This window comes from Podarcis melisellensis, assembly GCF_964234715.1.
Source record: "Podarcis melisellensis genome assembly, chromosome: 1".
Taxonomy (NCBI): domain Eukaryota; kingdom Metazoa; phylum Chordata; class Lepidosauria; order Squamata; family Lacertidae; genus Podarcis; species Podarcis melisellensis.
Window position 1 is genome coordinate 49,741,133 of NC_138528.1, and position 17,985 is coordinate 49,759,117.

The following is a 17,985-nucleotide window of genomic DNA, read 5'->3' on the forward strand; positions in this document are numbered from 1 at the left end:
CTTCCAGGCATAGCCTCATCTATCAGGCTTTTGCCCAGGCTTGTGGGCTTTGGAAATGATGGTGGGAATCCAGGCATAGCCTTGGCCAAACTGAAGTCACCTATTCCCTTCTAGACATCCCAGTAGATATTTCATAACCCACATGCTGTTTTCTTGCAAACACATAGAAAGAGCACATTTAGACTTCCAAAGATGTTTTAATGCCATCTGCAAAAAAAATTGACGGTCATGTCCCCACCTCCACCTCCACCACCTCTGCCACTGTGCTAAAACCGACACCCTCTTGAATAATGAACATGTCACTGGTGGAGCCCTGCTCCTGCACAATGATGCATTCTTTCTCCGTGTCTGAGACAGCAATCTCAATGACGTTTTTGTGCTTGGCAGAGCTCTGCTGTGCAGTAACATAGTGCCCATCATTGGTGATAAGGAGCTCTGTGTGGTTTCCAGGCCCTGCCCTGTCCACAGAGTGCACTACCAGCACAGCTGGCTGCTCTGAAGCTGGCAGCTCCTGGGGGGCTTTTGTGCCCCTTTTGGATGGATCCCCATCTAGGTTTCCTTTGTGCTCAAGCTGGTGACGTAGCAGGCTCTGGGGGAGGGCGTAGCCCATGCCACAAATTTGGCACTGGTGCGGCTTGTCAGCGTGGTGGGCTTTCTGGTGGCGTCGCAATTTTGTGGCCAGAGGATAGGATTTGGGGCACAGATGGCAGCGGAAAGGGCGCTCGCCTGTGTGCAAACGTTCGTGAGCCCGTAACGTGTGGGGATCACGCAGTGCTTTCCCACACACTGTGCACAGGTGAGCCTCACCTGTGTGGGAGATCAGGTGACGGCGCAGCTCAGGGCGCTGCGGGAAGGCATCTCCGCAGAAGTGGCAGCAGTAGGGACGCTCCCCTGTATGCAACCGAAGGTGCCCACGGAGATTGCCTTGCTGGCGGAAAGACTTGGGGCAGTAGGGGCAGGTATACGGGCGTTCCCCTGTGTGCAGCCGCATATGGTTGCGCAACGACCCAGGGTTGGCCAGCTGCCGCTCACATATCACACACTGGCAGGCGGCAGTGGCAGCAGATGGCCTTGGCTCCTTAGCTTGGTGGGTTTTGCGATGGATCCGAAGAGAGGGCCGGCGGGCAAAGGATTTCCCACAGTCAGGGCATACAAAAGGGCGCTGGCCCGTGTGCAGCACCTGGTGTTCTTGAAGGTCCCGTTTGGTGCCGTAACTCTTGTGGCACTGTGGGCAGGGGAATGGCCGCACCCCTCGGTGGCCCAGTGTGTGCGCTTTAAAGCTTTCTTCCGAGCTATAGCTCTTGCCACACTCTGTGCACAGGAACGGTTTGTGATCAGTGTGCACAAAGTGGTGCTTCTTCAGGTGGCAAAGCTGCAGGAAGGCTTTGCCACACTCTTCGCACCGGTATCGTCGCTCGGGGTCTGCCTCCTTGAGCTGTGCAGCACCACCCATGTTGCTTGGAGACACTTCCTCCTGCTTGGGATTTTCACTCTGCTCCTCTGCCCTGTCCCTGGGTGTAGACATGGCACATCCACTGGGGGCTCCTTTAGCACAAGATTGGCCCCTCAACACCTCCACCTTCTCAGCCAAGTGAGCACTGGGTTGAATTGCACTGGATGGGGGCGGCTGTGAACACATGTCAGTCGGTTTTACCTTGGATAGTGTCACATTCACTTGCTCTGTTTGAGGATGCAGCACACCATCCTCTTTACTTCCACCCTCCTCAGCCACAGAGCAGCTCACAATGGGCTGTTTCTCTCCATGCTGCTCCTTGGAGTCCCTGAACTCATGTTGCAGGAACCCATCTTCATTCCTTTTCTTGTGATCATTTTCCAGGCCAGGAGGTTGCTTGACTGGCAGCTTCTTATCCAGCAAAGGAAGACAATGGGCTCTGGCTTTCTGCTCCACAACCTTGGGGATATCAAGAGCACCTGCAATTTGAACCAGTAACCATTAGCTCCCTTAACAAAGAAAACAAAGTAATTATTGACACTTCAAGGTGAGACCTCTGTTTCTATGCACTGCTCCACTCCCCACCCACTGCCTCAATCGTACTGAACAGAGATCTTTTGCTGAGCACAGAGGCTTGAGAAGTCCCCACAAAGCAGTGCTTCTGAGAATTGAAACATAGCTGGTTTTAGCTAGGGAACTCTGCTTGAATTTAAATATCCTAAAAGTTTAGACTTTGGGGAGGAATATTTCAGTATCTTCTGTAAGGCTCACTTTGGAAACACTGCTTCCTTAATCTTTTTGATGCAAATTGGATTTCTAATGAAGTGCTTTACTACATAACTCAGAATGAGGTTACAGAAATGTGTAGAAACAGCAAATTTCAACACTCTTATCATTTGTAATCTTTGCTGTTTTCTTTAGAAAGCAAGAATTACAAACTAAAACAGCTTATCCACACAGTCACAATACCAGGGACCTGTGTTTCTCACTTATTTACAACAAGCAGAGTTACCCTGAGCAGTTTAATTCACCTAAGAAAATTCTTAAGGAAACAGACATGGATATAGAATGTCATAGGGAAATGAAGTTCTGTGTACACAATTGTGTGTGAGGAAACAGAGATAGTAAGGACCTGACTGATTCTAGCCTTATAGACAGGAGTTGTCCACATATCTGAAAGGGCCAGGAACATAAGTAAGTAAATAGGCTCCTCAGAGTGTATGAACATGCAAATAGCCGTAACTTAAAAGGAGGAACCATAATCTGTGCACTGCACCTAAAGTCAGGCATCTGGATTCTGCATCAAGAGCTGAAGCTTAAAGGCTGAATTACAATAATTCTTAGTGCCCCCACAAACTACAACTCTCAAAGATTATTTGTGGGTGCCCATGATTGTTAAAATGGTATAAAACTAACACAAGCTTCTAGTGCAGACATGCCCTCAGATATCTGATCAAATGTACTCTGGCATGATAAACATTCTGATTCACCATGTGCACTTCTCAAAGAAATCGCCTCCTCCAGCACTGCAATAAAATAGGAAAGCACTGTTTGCAAGGGTGGGGCTGGCCAGTGCTGTTAAAGGTCACTGGCTAGAGGAGTGGACATTGGCCTGAGTTCCACTTCTGCCTGGCTGCGGGCTGATTGAATTGTCCTGGGCAAGAATATTCTTCCACACTTGGTTCCCATTCTCTGTACTTGGGATGCTGAAAGCCAGCCTCTCAGGGGATTGTACCCTGAAAGCACTGCAGAAATATTCCTTATTCACGGCAAGAGAGTGTATACATTCTGAACAAGTTGCCTCCCACAGTATCATTTGAAGGGGAAAAAGGAGCCCCTAACTTTCAAGTTAAAATATTACTATCAGTCTGAGTTTGTTCAAAAACAGATGACAATTTAGGTCTGTGAAAATCAAATCATGTACCATAAACTCTTTTTGTGAAAGGAAGGACAAAACACAGGGTGCTTCAACTACAGTTGCTTTGGTGTGCAGAACTTGGCAGCGGAGTTCTTTGTTTAAGGAACATGCATGTTTCTATTACCAAGTATGTTAAGTCATTTTTTTAAAGAATAAAAGCCCTTCCTGTTTCTGATGCTGCTTAAATCACCCGTGATACCCTCTTCTGACTAAGATTCTAGGAATTCAGGTACAGTACCTGCAAAGGAATCTATTGCATCGCCATCTAGGGAAGCATCTCCTTTCTGTGTCAAAGTCTCTGCTTCCACAGTGGTGGTCTTAGCTAGCTGCTCCTCTACCGTTTTCCTCTCTGCGACAAATACCCCATCTGATATATTTTCTGGAGCATTCTTTTCCAGGCAAGCAGGACTGGCCTCTGCTAACCAGTACAGCAGTTCACTGCCAACAGCAATGGGACAGCATACTTGGATGTGGAGCTTCCCATTGATCCATACTAATGCCACATTTGCCTCATCTTTATCCCGGCTTTGCTTCACCAAGCTGTAAAACACATTATGCCAAGCATCAGTATCCAATATGGGCTTTGTCTGAAGCACAGGGGCATGACAAGGCTCTAGAGAGGCAGTGCAGGTGGGTGTTATGCGAGATTGAAGGGGGCCTCAGTCAGGTCTATCAAATAATATGTCTATAGATCCTTACGGTTTCTTTGAGCAGACTCCTAGGAAAAGTCAATTCAGAATACTTTTTCTGAAGTTACCTTTTGTTGAGACAGATTTTTGAGTCAATCTAACTCAGTATATGTTCACATACACTGACTGGTAGTAGTTCTCCAGAGTTTTAGGCAGGGGTCCTCCTTGGAGGTACAGTGATTGAACCTTTAAACTTTCCTGAAAGCAGTTTATGAAACCATACAGGTAACAAAACACCTAGTTCAAACAAAATGGATTCTTGATAGTGGCCATGCAAGAGTACTGATTAAGGGTACAAAAGACTTGCGGCTGCTTCAACGTTTGTTATATTTAAAGTCACATATAGGACGTTTCATCAGCACAAAATTGCTGGCTCATGACTGATTGGTTAAATTACCCTCTCCAAAGGCTAAATGAATATCTTCCTATTTTTTAGGAAGATGAATAATTATTTAAGAGATCTTTGTTAAACTGAATAGAAATTTATTGCTAGCTGCAAAATATTGAGTTGTATTCAATTAAGTCCAGGCAGAATAGAGCCAATGAAATTAATGAGCCTAAGTGAGTCAAGTCCCTTAATGTAAACAGGTCTACTCAAAATAGGACTAGCACCGAATATCACTTACTGAATTTATTTATGTTTTTAAGGGTGGAATTCATCATAGAGATATTACAATCCTATCAGCAAAGGCATTTCAGTTGCTGGACAGAACAATCTCCCCTCTCCTTCCCCTGAACACTCTTCTGGGGATTCTCCTAAACTGTTCAGAGAGAATTTGGCATGAGAGAAGGGAGGAAGTTCCAGTGCACTGGCTCTTATTAGAACACCTGCTTACTTGAATATGTCCCACTTTTGCTTCTTAATTTTTATGAATTTAAGTTTTTTTCTATGTAAATGGAGTTCATTTTTTAAAAAGCTGTAATCCACTTAGTTTCCTTTCCAGATGAAAACATGGAATGCATGTATCATAATTATTGATAAGAGGCAACTTAGATGGATTAACACAGAGGTTTTTTGTCAATATAGCCTAAGAGACCAATAAGCCTGACATTTCAGCTCGCCCGAGAATTCTCTAAGGAAAACTTGACCATCCTTCAGGGAGGGTTCATGTTTCTGATTCTGCTCCAAGAAAACACAAAGCATATACTTGTTTATTTTGCATAAATGTATTACATTTGTAATATTTCTTTGCCAGTATTTTAAAGGAAGTTGAACAGGATGGGAAGAAAAGTGAGATTCTGGGTATGGGCAGGGAGTACCAGTGAGGAAGAGAAAAAAGGAAACCACAAAAGGAACTGAAACTTACAGTGCATTCTATATATCAGGAGTAGCCAACATTGTACTCGGTAGGTGCTGCTGGACTCTAATGCCTACCATCCCTGATCTGGGGGGAGTTGCAGTCCAATTTTGGGAGGGATTATTCATTTGCTTTTAGATCAGGGGTGGGGAACCTCCAGGCTGAAGACCAGATTTTGACTGCCAAGGGTTCCAGTTTGGCCCAGAAGGCAGTTTCCACCAAATTACACCCACCTGCCCCATACATGACATCATATATGGGGCAGGTAGAGACACAGACGCCAATGCACATTGGGAGCCTGACTGTGCATTGGTTAGGGAAAGCAGGCTTCAGCTCTACTGCCCAGATAGGTGAGATCCAATGCTTCCCCTAGAGTTCCCTGCAAGGAACTTGTTCATGCAGCTGATGCCTGCAAAAAGTAGGATTCGGCTCTCCTGCCCATCAGTTGACGGGTGGAAGAATAGAAGCCTGCTTGTTGCAGGAATCAGCTGCCTGCTGCATTGCTGTGGGGGGCTTATAGAGCTCCTTGCAAGCCCCGCACAGCAATCCAATTTCTGCTTTCCTGCCTGTCAGAACCACATTACAGCTTCTGTGACACAAGATAACCCAAAGAGAAAGGACAGTGACTCTGCTGAGTTTCTTCCTCATTCTGTTGGTTCACCTGCATGCCTACCCTGTAGCTGATATCCTTCAGCATTAGGAAAAAGTTGCAAGATGAGAAGAAAGACAGCAGAGGAGCTGCTCATCTCCTGGGGTGACAGAGGAAAAGAACAGAGCTAGTTGCTATTAAACAGGGCAGTTTCTACATCTGCAGCAAAAACGTTTATTGATCACATATTTATCACCCATTCTTCAGTGGCCAACATACCAGAACCGATATATCCTCTCACAATATCACCAGTTACTTTTGGATTTACAGAGGCATACAGAGTCATCAGAAATAAATTCCAGGATCATATCTGATTTTGGCTCACTTGACTGCAAGTTGGTCCCAGCCATGGAGCAAAATTTATCATCTCATTGCTCTGTTATATATCTGGATTGATTTTTGAGATGTGTGAGAATAAAGTCCTTCACATCATCATATGCTGAAAATTCATCTGGCTGCTTGAAGAAACCATCAAGTGATCACTGCACTACGGTTTGTGATAACAAACACTGAGCTTGTGGTGCAGCCACAAGCTTTTCAACAGAAATGGCCCCATGCTGGTTGCCGGAAAAACGTTAAGTGCTGTTGGTGAGATAAATACTAAAGTCTGATTCTCACAACTTACATAATTTTCAGCCTGACTCAAGCAGGATTGATAGTAAAACATCTATGTGGTTTACAAACAAGTTAAAAAACAGTTTGCATGAATTGACCCTAACTTGTTCATTATGGTTTGAATGATCGTAGCCAACAAACCACTTCATTAGATGTATGAAGTTTGCTGAGAAAGTTGTGAAGCAGAACGCACCTTTTCCAGCTTGCTATCCTGTTGCAAGCAGAAGCCTCGTTCCAGCAGGCTGGTGGAAGTTCCTGAAACACGAGAGTAAGGGGAGTCCCAGTTAGAGAGGTATTTTAATTCCCACGGGCAGATCTTAAGCCCAGAACTAATGGGCTAGCTGTCCTTTTCACCTGAGGGTCAATTCAACAATCAAGCTGGCATATTAAGAATGAGTGTGGTGGCCTATGCCCTCAGGGCCAACATACATATAGTGTAGGCAATATGCTGTTAGGTCTTCCAACGTCTTTTTATTTACTTGACAGCAGATATGCACCCTCACCTGGATCACGGACTTCACACTGTTCACTCTGTTGAAATTACCATCCTAAGTTTAAATGCACAGCTCACATCCTCTAGCAGCTGTGCGTTCAGTACTGTGGGCCCAATTTTATGGAACTCCCTTCTATTTGAGATGAGACAATCTTCCTCCCTGTTGAACATTGGGTGCCTACTGAGGAGTTTTTATTCTGGCAGACATTTAAATGAAATTGACGGATTTATGGTTTCAACTGATTTTTATCTTTATTGTATTACACTATTGTACTTTATTTAAGAGACTACCGTAATTAAGCAATACATAATTTGTCAAAATAAAAATGAATGAGCTGTTGTTTGCCCTCCAGGAGGTGGGGAGGGAGTCAGGTAATGTCATGGGCCCCTCGTCCTATCAGGATTGGGCACCTGGAGGTGGAGGGTGTGGGTCTTCTCCATACAACTTTAGATGTCAGAAAAGGGGAAACAAAGCTACATCCTCTTAGCTCTTGTCACCGCTCCTCTTGAGAGGCGCAGATAATTATTAGGGAGGGAGGACGACTCTGACTAGCCAGTGGGAGGAGCTGAGCAAGAGCAGCTCGAGGGAGAGGGGCAGGACGGTCTTGTGGCCACAAACCTGGCACCACTTTTGTAGGTGGGATCAGCTGCATCTACCCCAGAGAAGCACACACAGAAGCTGGCTAGTGAGGCAAGAGAGTCTCGTGAGTGAACATACTCCACCTAGTCTTTTTAAAACTTGGTGGGAGGGGTGTGACAACCATTGGGACATCTTCTAGCGTCATTCATAGAATCAAGAATTGTAGAGCTGGAAGGGAACTCGAGGGCCATCTGGTCCTGCAATGCAGGAATCTTTTGCCAATGTGGGGCTTGAACTCACAACCCTGAGATTAAAAGTCTCATGCTCTACCAACTCAGTTATTCAGTTCTGAATCACTTATCTTGCTCTTTTAACTTGAACTCTTTACAACTGAACCTGTGCTTGCTGCTAGCCTGAGTAAAGATCGCTTCCTTACTCTGAAGTAAGCACTGTGTGATTTCAATCATGGAAATAAGGGGAAAGAGTTAATCATCTTCCCTAAGCACTGCTTCACCATCTCATTATCCTCCCTCTGCAGTATGTTTTTTAAGATATTAAAAAAATAATCCTAAAATACAGTGATTGCTACTATATCACATACAGTTCAGCCCTCAGATCTACAGTAACAATTACTGGCAACTACTGTAATTCAACACATGTTCAACTGAATTGTCAGAAATGGGATGAGCTTAGATATTATTTATAAAATCACTTTGGGGAAATATAGCCATGTGGTGAACTGTTTGTCTATAGAGCTTCAGCAGCTACAAACTATCCCCCCATTTTCATTCAGTTGTAGTAAATACTTGCCTCGCTAGATGGCCTGATACTACAGATGACCAACTCTCCCTACACAGTTGCGGTCACTCTGCAGTGACCTTCTAAGCAGCTGGGAGTAGTGCACAGTAGTGGCTAGACTATGTAGGAGACTAAAACTGCAGATGATAATAGAGGAGTAAGTGACCTTGAGCAACAATAACTTTCAGTGCTCCTTCACAGAATTGTTGAATGGATAAAAATGTGTCTGACTGTAAGTTGTCTTGAGTACTTACTAGTAAAGTGGAATATAAACTAAGCAGACATCATGCCACATTCAGTCAGTTTCAACCCATGCAATGAGCAGGGGTACGCCAAGTGAGGGCTGAGTTGTGTGCATGATGGAGCAGATACACGACTGCTTCATGAGGAAGGGAGAGACAAACTTCACCTCTGAAGCACATTCTCAATGGGACAACTAAGTAACATGAAGTGACTACAGTTCAGACTTCTATAGACAGAAAGAGGAAACAGTGGCACCAGAGCTAGATGTGTGTGCAATTACCTTCTAACATGAAAAACCTTGCTAATTTGGACAAAAGGACCATCTAGCTCAGCATTCTAACAAGTCTGATATGAGGGCAATAGTCCACTCTGTCATGGTATTCAGTGGCATTCAGCTGCTGAAACACTGTGGCTAATAACCATTGGTATATATTCACTCTGAACTTTTTAAATCATCTTTTGTCATCTAAGCTAGTGGTCCCCATATAGTGTGACAATGAATTCTGCATATTAATTATGAGCTGTGTAAGTACAGTACTTCCTTTTCTATCCTGTTCGTTAGCTTACTGGGAAGCTCTAGCATTATGAGAGAGGGGGAAATGCCTTCTATCCCCTTTCTCCCACCCATGTGCAGGTGTCAAGGATACCAAAAACCAATCACCAAAAAGTGACTAGATAACACTAAGACCAGGACAGCTGCACTTTGAAGAGAGAAATTGGGCAAGCAAGCTGCTTTCTTAACTGGTGGATATAACAAGCTGCGCCTGTCAGAATCCCTTCTCCCGGCAACCGAGAAGGGTCGGGCGTCTAGATGTGGTCGGCCGGGCAGAGGGTCGCGAGAGGGCGCCCCCACCGACCTGAGGGCTCTGACTGGAGGCCCAAACTTGCCCGCCCATCGCTCACCGCCGGGCAGGCGCCCGCCTCCTGCTCCTCTTCCTCCGGACCAAGCAGGAGCAGCAGCGCCCCCGGCTGCAAGGGGCTCCCCACACACCACACCCCAAGGCCCCTCTCGGCGGACAGGGAAGGGCCCAGGGCTAAGCCCCGCGGAAGGCTCCACACTGGGCAGCAGGACCAGCCGCCGCCACCGCCGCGCGCGTCCGGGGGCCGACCTGAAAGGGAAGCAGAGACACGAAAGGGACGGTGAGAGCAGTCAAGGACGCGGGGCGGCAAGCGCTCTCCGCTCCCTCCCGTCTCCCGAAAGACACCCGCTCGCCCTCACTCTGGCCGGGGCTCTGCTCCATAACGGCTCCTGGGCGGAACGTTCCGCGCAGCGCGCCGTGTTTGCGCCCGGACGGCTTTTCCCTTTCTCTCGCCGGCCTTTCCCCGAGGAGGCGGGAGCGTGTTGCCACGGAGACTCGTCCTTTTTCCGGTTCGGAGGCGGATGTTTGTGAAAGGGCGGTTTGACAGGCGGGAGTGGCGGCTGCTGGCGAGCGGAGGAGCGCTCAGGGAGCGCGCAGCGCAGGAACTCCGTACTGGGTGCGCGTCGTCGGCGTCGGAGCTGCATCTCTTCCCTTCCCCCCACCGCGCACACCTTCATGAGATAAACAGTGAGTGGAGGCCCAGGCGCCGCTTCGAGGGGCGGGGATCCTTCTGGGTTTATTCTCTTGCTTATTGGGGGGGGGGAGCGGGGGGTCTGGGGACGAAGTTGAGGAAGGGCGCATGCGTTGACTCCAGCCTCAGCGTGACTTTCGGTGGGAAGGAGGGAGGTCTCTTGTCAAGCAGGGGCCGCTGCCAGGCTTCTGGGCTGGGCTTCTGTCTCGACCCTCCCACCATCTCCGTGGGTGTCGTCGTTCTCAGGGCTGCCAGGTTCAGATCTATGTCAAGATTTTGGAATACGCCCCCCCCCGCTCCCTCAGCAACCCAAGGGGCCCCCATGCCTTTGTTGTTAAGGAGCCCCCCTCTCGCCCTCGGTCCTTTCCTGGAGATCTTTTTTGGTGCTGGAGGTGGAGGTGCCTACACTGGGGAGGCTTTTAGAGGAGTGTGCGCGTGCGTGCAGGTGCTTAAAGGCGGCGGGGGTGGGGAGAGATGGGAAACGTTCGTTTACGTTAAAGTGAAATGATTTTAGGACCCAAACCCTTGCCACCTGTGCACACTTTTTTGGGGGGAAATACTTGCAATTTGGGAAATACTTGCAACTGAGTTAAGCAGGGGTAGTAAGGTCAAGGGGTGCGGGTTGCTTAAATGCAAACATATAAAGACTTTCCCGCTGCAAAAATAGTGCCAGAACTCCCCATTTCTATTGAATGGGGCTTGTCACAGAGTAGTGTCGGGTGACTGCGTGTTGGCCTCCTGTCCGTTACGCAGAAGGGTGCTGGAGTGAATTGTGATGTCTCCACTGCCATCTGTATGAAGCTGTTGGGTTCCACTAGGGACCCCATTTGTACCATGGAGTTAAGCATATTCTGATGGTACTCCATTTCTCTGTTACATCTGAATCAAGTGTGACTGTGCAAGCCCTAGATGAGTATGTGGTATGCACAGGAAGTGGGGGTGAATCCTGTTAAGACCAAGGCCCTGTAAGCGACTAGCTCTGTGCATGGATTTTGGGAGTTTGCTTTTTCTGGACCAAGGTTCTACTCCCTCTCCTGGAACTGGAATGTCATATGGGGGTGTTCCTTGATCATTCTTTGTTTCTGGGGGTACAAGTGACCTCAGTGGCTAAAGGTTACTTTTGCCACCTTGTACTCTTGCACTAGCTGTGACCATTCTTGGACCAGTGCAACCAAGTTACAGTGACCCATGCATTGGTAAGCTCAAGACTGCATTATGGCAGTTTGGTCCATGTGGGCCTGGCCTTAAGGCTGGTTTGGAAGCTGCAGCATATAATATCTGTGTTGAGGAAATTGTGCTGCTGAGCGAAGTTGAAGGTTTCATTATAACTACATATTCCTAAACTTAAGGGAAAAACGGTTATTTGAGAGACTGCCTTCTCCCATATAGATGTGTCTGCTCGCTAAGGTCTTCAGAGAAGGCCCTGTCGCTTATTCTGTGGCCCACAGAGACTTATCTCATGTTAAGCTGGAAAAGGGCCTTCTCCTTTTTGGTCTCCAGCCTGTGAGATGCACCTGCTGTGGTGAGCTTTCATCTGCTGTTTTTAAAAACACAGCTATCTTATTTGAGGCTTCCCTGGCCTCTGATACAATGACTTGAATGGTTCCCGGTTCCTGTGTTTGTGTTATGTTTCTTTTATCGGACTGTTTCTATTGTATATAGAATTGCTTTGTTACACTGAATTATTTTGTTGCACTTCATTTTGATATTTTAAAGAGGTAGAATGTAACTATTTTAATTTAAACTTTCAGTTTCTGGAGCCCTTTGGGGGTTTGAGTCTGGTAATTCTAAATGTATGCTTTGCTAGTTTGCATAAATCATATCACAGAAACTGCTTTATCCTGCTTTTATCAGGATTCGTACATCATGCTTCTGTGGTAAATGTAACCCCACAAATACTTGAGTCTACTGCATAAGACTTTGTGGCCCATCACAAGATTGTCACTAGGGCTTTGTGGTTTATGTATTTGAGCTGGAAAGAAAAGGGGGAGTTGTATAGTTCTGTAAAGGAGAAGAGTGGGAAGTGTGGGGTGTGGTAGGGGCTCAGTAAAACCAGAGAGGTGTGATAGCACTTGTTTAAGGAGAAATCATTATTTATTGTGTGTTGGTTCATGCATGTCCATAAACAGAGCATTGAACTAGGATGAAGCCACTTATAGGATTATTATGTCTGACTTGTGAAGAGCATTCTGAAGAAGGAAATATGACAGGAATGCTCACTTTCATGACAATTTTTTGCTTTGAGATAATGAGTGAAAGAAATTAGAGGGATTATATAGCCTGCTTGGAAGTTTTTGATGTTCAGCTGTTCCTGCTAAACAAAAGCAGTCAAATTTAAATTCAAATTCAAATTTATTCTATGCATCTATGTTTTCATGTCCTTTGAGCTTGCAGTAAAAATCCTAAAGCAAATAGACAGAATTATCCTGGAAGCAGGGTAGGCATGTGCGTTAAACATGTGGCACTATTCTCCCCCACCCCCCACCCCATGATTGAATTTGTGTAACATTTCCAGAGTCTCAGTGTAAGCTCAGCAGCTGGAAAAGGGGTTGACTGAGGCAGGGACTGAGTAGTCAGGTTTATGATCTGACAGGAAAGGTGTGGTGTCTTTTTAGTTCTGTCACCTAATTCAGTTCTGGGTGTTCAGCAGATTGCGTTGTTCAGTGAGTGTATCCTGTTTGATTAAAGCTGGTGGCTTCTGAGGGGAGGGGGGATCTGAGGGAGGGACTACTTTGGCTTAACTCTTCTGCTCCCTCCCCTTGAGGTTGACAACAGTGTTGGCTAGGTAAACATAATGGCTGCCTTTCTTTACCATACTGAAATATGGATAAAATTAAGTGGATTTCACAATCAATGCAGCACTGGAGGCCCGAACAGCTGTAGTGGACACTTCTATATTGAGTCAGCAGGGTTGTTGATAATATGAAAGAAATAGGGTGCGATGTTCCCATGACCTAAAAGCAGGAATCTTAACTCACCAGCTGTTAAAACAATGATTAGTTGAAAACCTCTCTTGCAGTTAATGTCTTCAGAGAGTTCCCTTTTCCAGTTATCATTTAAGGAAATTTGGTTTATGGAAGTATGGAACAAGTTGTTATAAGCTGCATCTATGGAATAGTTTCCCTGTGGAGATTTGCTGTATAGCAACACATAAATGAGGGTCAGAGTAGGTTTAAATGGTGGTGTGGCTGATGCTTTTAGAATGTTGCGAGGAGTGAAGCAAGGTTGCATTATGGCTCCCACTCCTTTTTGCATTTATATGAATGATTTGGTGCCATATTGAGCCAATGCAAACGCCCCTCTCCAGTAATTAGGAACAATCTCAATCTTGATGTATGCAGATGATTTAGTGCTCCTCTCTCATTCCTGATTGGGTCTCAAAAAGCCCCTGGAGGTGTTCAGCACATACAATAAATTGGGAAGCCTATCCATAAAACACTCTAAGACCAAGATTATGCTTTTTGGCAAACACAGTCCTAGGCAGTGCTATTTAGAAAAAGAGGTGCCAGAACTCACTATGAACACCTCCCTTGTTCTTATAATGACAATGATGCCCACCTGAAAGGTGTGGGACCAAGTTCTGGTGAGTTCTGACGATAAAAAATGCCTTGCTCCTAGGTATAAATGGTGCTTAGATCAGAGAGCTACAGAACGCACTTGCTCATTTAGATACCATACCTGGGTCTACTCTTTAGTGAAACCCTGTTTTGGAAGTGCCATATGGAGGCAGTGAAAGCCAAAGCACAAAAAACCATAGCGGCATTGATGAAGTTCTGTTACAATAAGGGAGGGAAGCTGATTGTACCTGCCATAAAAATATTTGGTAACAAACCACTTATTCAAATCCTCTTTGTAGCATTGAAATATGTGGCTTTGATTCAGCTCCATTAAAGTTTTGGAAATTGCGCAGAATGTTTTTCTCCCCCAAAGCTATACTCTCTACAAACAGGAATATCAGCAGCTCGTCCTCATAAAGAACCAGTTAAGGCAAGAGTGGATCGTTAAAGTATATTTTTAAAAATACTACTATGCCTATTGAGAGTTTTCCTGTACTGTGCTGTATGGAACTGGGTGAAAACCAACTCTGGAAAGCAGCTTGTCAAGATGTTTTAGATCATTATTGTTTTCTAGAACTGAGCTCTGCTTTGACCTTGAATAAGTGTCAACTAAGGGATTGGCTCTGCTGGATAGAATCCAGAAAGGACCTGCGGCTAATTAGAAATACCACATTCTCTCCCCCCCTCCCCGGTATCCACTCTTGATAACTATTTCAGTGAAGCATAGATTAGAAAAAGCCTACTGCTAAATAATACAACAAATGAATGGCCATGGTATATGAAGCTTAGGGTGCTTCAAATGTAACACCAACCATAATTTGGTGTTATGAGAATGTAGTATCATTTTCAGGCAAATGGAAATGATGGTTTTCCAGTTCAGGCAAATGGAAATGATGGTTTTCCAGCCAGCTAAGTTTCTGTCCTGATTTTCAGTAATCAGTTACTGATTTTCAGGAATCAGTAATGTACAAGGGGAGGAGAATGTTCAAGTCAAAGACTCCTCAGGCATTCTTACATTCCTGAATGTAAACCCATGGTTGAATAACCCATTAAAGTTGTTCAGATCTCAGTGATATTTGTCACATGGGGCAAAAATGAAGTAGAAACACAAAGTCTATATGGCAAGGCTGTGGAATTTTCAACACAATATTCAGCAGTCAGATTTCATCCATAATCTAAAGTCCTTTAACATCTGATGCCTCAGGAATGGTGAGCCTGTGACCTTTCAGATGTTGTTGGACTCTAACCTTCATCTTATCCAGCCAGCATTGCCAATGATCAGGGATGATAGGAACTGTAATCCTACATCCGAAGGGTCACAGGTTCACCATTCCTAGAGCGTGGGATGTTAAAGGAGTCAAGATTATGGTTGAGTCTGAACGTTGAATATTGTGAGTTGGTGGAGTCTTGCACAACTCTTTTATTTTGCTGACTTTTGTGTAAAAGCAATTAGATCTGGATCAGATTTTTAAATGAATAGGCATATTTAGCTACAACAGTACCTGACACTAGGGAAAATGAGATTTCAAAAAATATTTTCACTGTGTCTGCTCTCAAATGGAGAACAGACCTAGCTGAAAAGTCCAGAGTAAGAAGAGTTATTTCATAATATGATAGGAAGAATTAAGATATGCTTAACTCTCTGCTAGAAGTAGGATCAGTCTCCACTGAACACTCAAGTTTTTTAGGTGGTATGAAATTTGTCTATAGTGTGTGGTGGTCATTTCAGTAAGCTTCTCAGTTGAGTGATACCAACCTTTTTTTTGGACCTGTGGGTACACATAAATTAGATAAACTGTTGAGAGTGCCACACACCTCATCCAAATGCACACCACATGTTCTGTTAGTTACAACCGGAGTCCTTTTTTAAAGCTTAACTTAGCAGGGTAAGGTGCTTCAGGGAAGGCTTCTGTAGGTGTATGTGCACTCCCAGGAACCACATTGGTGATCCCAGTTCTAAGTCATCAAGTGAGGAAAATGTATGTGTAAATTCATCCATAAAGCTGTATAAACAAATACCACATGAGTTTTGTCCACCAGAATCCCAAATACCCAGTACTCCAAATTCTTTCCCATCCACTAGTTTGGCAATGTCTACATTCAACAACCAGTTTTCGTCCATAAAGCTGTATAAACAAATACCACATGAATTTTGTCCACCAGAATCCCAAATACCCAGTACTCCAAATTCTTTCCCATCCACTAGTTTGGCAATGTCTACATTCAACAACCAGTTTTCCATGTTCAGCAAGAGTCTTCTTTCTGTACATGGGATGTAAAAATAATAAATTCTCCTGCTAAAAAGAATATCAGTAGCATATCTGCCTCATAGAGCTCCTAACTTATTCTTAAGTGCTTTGGCAAAACTGTAGCCCCCCCCAACACTGCAGTGATCCAGTTGCGCACCACGAGTTGAGAATATTCAGAATCCCTTGGTAGAAGAAAGCTTGTGGCTGTCTGCATCCTGCTGCCAGGGTAGGTTTTTTTTGGACAATTTGAGATAACTGTGAGAGTAAGTTGCTGGAACTAGAGTTGTTTCAAAACGAATGAGTCACGGCAAATGCTGTGTTTCCATAGAAACTGGGTATATTGCTAAGGGCAGATGGTTGACTGCAATTTAAGCATGGTTACAGCATTAGCTAATAGCTCAGAGGAGCAAAGTGTCTTGCTCTTTACCCCCACTGAGGTCAAGCATCTCCTCTAGCCTGGAGAGACTAGCAAAGAATAGCTGAGGCTGACTTTGCTGATCTGCTGTGCCCTGAATACTTCCTGATCTGCCTTGAAGATCATCTGCCCATATATGTCGTGTTTTGTCTGGTTACAGGAATGCGATTTGACTTGCTGCGCAATAAGCTTACAGCCATCTGGAAAATAAGGACAATGAAATAATTGTGTAAGCATTGAAGGAGAAGGGAAGAGGTCTTGTGCAAATCGCAGCTCCCTTCAACACTCAGAATTTGGACAAACACTGGTGAATTTTTTGGGAAATGTCCAGAGATTCCCTTAACGAAGCATGAGTGACATTCATTTGACCTTCTCTGACCATATATTTATTGAAATGCTAATATAGATCTCTGATATTAGCTGTAGCATTAGCTTTGGTCACAGTAACTTAACTTCTGTTTGAGGGCTGATGTTTTAGACCAGTTGTTTTCGGAGGCACTTTCTGTTTCTTCTTGTTTCATGATAGAACTGTGTTCATGTCCTACCTCTTGAGAACAATGATTAACCTTTCTAGTGATCTCATATATGCGGTTATTTATTGACCCGTGGTGTGCCTCCTTTGGTGGTGACTCTAATCAGGAGTCCATTAATGTTTAGTGAACATCCAAAATTCCAAAACTGTTGTCTTTCTCAAGCTAATAATGACATTTCTTCATGGAGTAGGTCCAAAAGTACTAGGAACTGAGTTCTTCTTAAACTCCAGAACTCTTTGGCTGCTTTTTCAATATGCGTCACTCAAGGACAACCTGTCTATTGTTGAATCTGCCCCCTCACAGTTCTTTTTGTAGCACTGTAAAGAATCCTCATGTGTGTCTCTGTTGTTGGTTTGATAGGCCAGTGGGGGAAGGAGTATTTGGGCACCCTTCCAGTGCAACACCTTGCTGTGCAAGCTGTTTGGCTATTTGCCAACTCTGCCAATGGAGCGCAGGAAATGGGAGCCTTTAGAATCAATGCGTCAGGCAGGGGGTTGGTGTAATCTGTTGCATTTCCCTGCCATTTTGGCTTGTATGCTACAAACAGAAAGCAACCAGGCCGTATTTGCACAGGAGGGGGAAATGGATGGAGTACAGCCAGTGGTGTTCCCCTAGCCAGCCCCCTCTCACCTTTGATATGAGGAAAGGTTCTTCTGGACAAGACATCTGTGGCACTATATAAAGGAGCAGCTTTGGGAGATGATATTGAAGATTGCTATGTATTTGCTTGCTAGATCTGTGAATTCCTGTGCTCTTCCTTCTGGTGTTTTTAGGAGAGCAGTTAAAGCTTGGAAAACATGGAGCAATACCCAGATCTGCAGGAAGACCTGAGTTTGGAGGATACCAATGAATCCCTTAATCAGCTCAAATTGGCCTCTCTAGATGATAAGAACTGGCCACCAGATGAAGTGCCTGTTTTTCCTAAGTCAGGTGAGTACTTTTAC

At 44.9% G+C, this 17,985-nt stretch overlaps 2 protein-coding genes across 7 annotated transcripts in view; one reads left to right on the top strand and one right to left on the bottom strand.

Moving 5' to 3' along the window:
- Positions 1–10,065, bottom strand: part of LOC309354894 (uncharacterized protein) — a 34,062-nt gene extending 23,997 nt beyond the window's left edge. The window contains exons 1-6 of the mRNA XM_081885157.1: positions 9,956–10,065; positions 9,640–9,845; positions 6,816–6,877; positions 3,610–3,911; positions 2,893–2,979; positions 239–1,932 (exon numbers count right to left, since the gene is read on the bottom strand). Coding sequence (XP_081741283.1) covers positions 239–1,932; positions 2,893–2,979; positions 3,610–3,911; positions 6,816–6,877; positions 9,640–9,845; positions 9,956–9,977 — 2,373 coding nt within the window. The 5' untranslated portion in view covers positions 9,978–10,065. The remainder of the gene's footprint in view (positions 1–238; positions 1,933–2,892; positions 2,980–3,609; positions 3,912–6,815; positions 6,878–9,639; positions 9,846–9,955) is intronic.
- A 58-nt stretch (positions 10,066–10,123) lies between these two features.
- The window catches only part of ARHGAP1 (Rho GTPase activating protein 1), a 34,296-nt gene continuing 26,434 nt past the window's right edge, over positions 10,124–17,985 (top strand). For 5 of the 6 annotated variants that reach the window (XR_014165839.1, XR_014165840.1, XR_014165841.1 and 2 more), the window contains exons 1-2: positions 10,125–10,283; positions 17,815–17,971. Coding sequence is in view for 3 of the 6 variants with exons in the window: in XM_081901798.1 (XP_081757924.1) it covers positions 17,839–17,971 (133 nt within the window). In the remaining 3 variants the exon portion in view is untranslated. Of the gene's footprint in view, positions 10,284–17,814; positions 17,972–17,985 lie in introns of all 6 variants that reach the window. The other variant, XM_081901799.1, reaches the window with a different exon arrangement.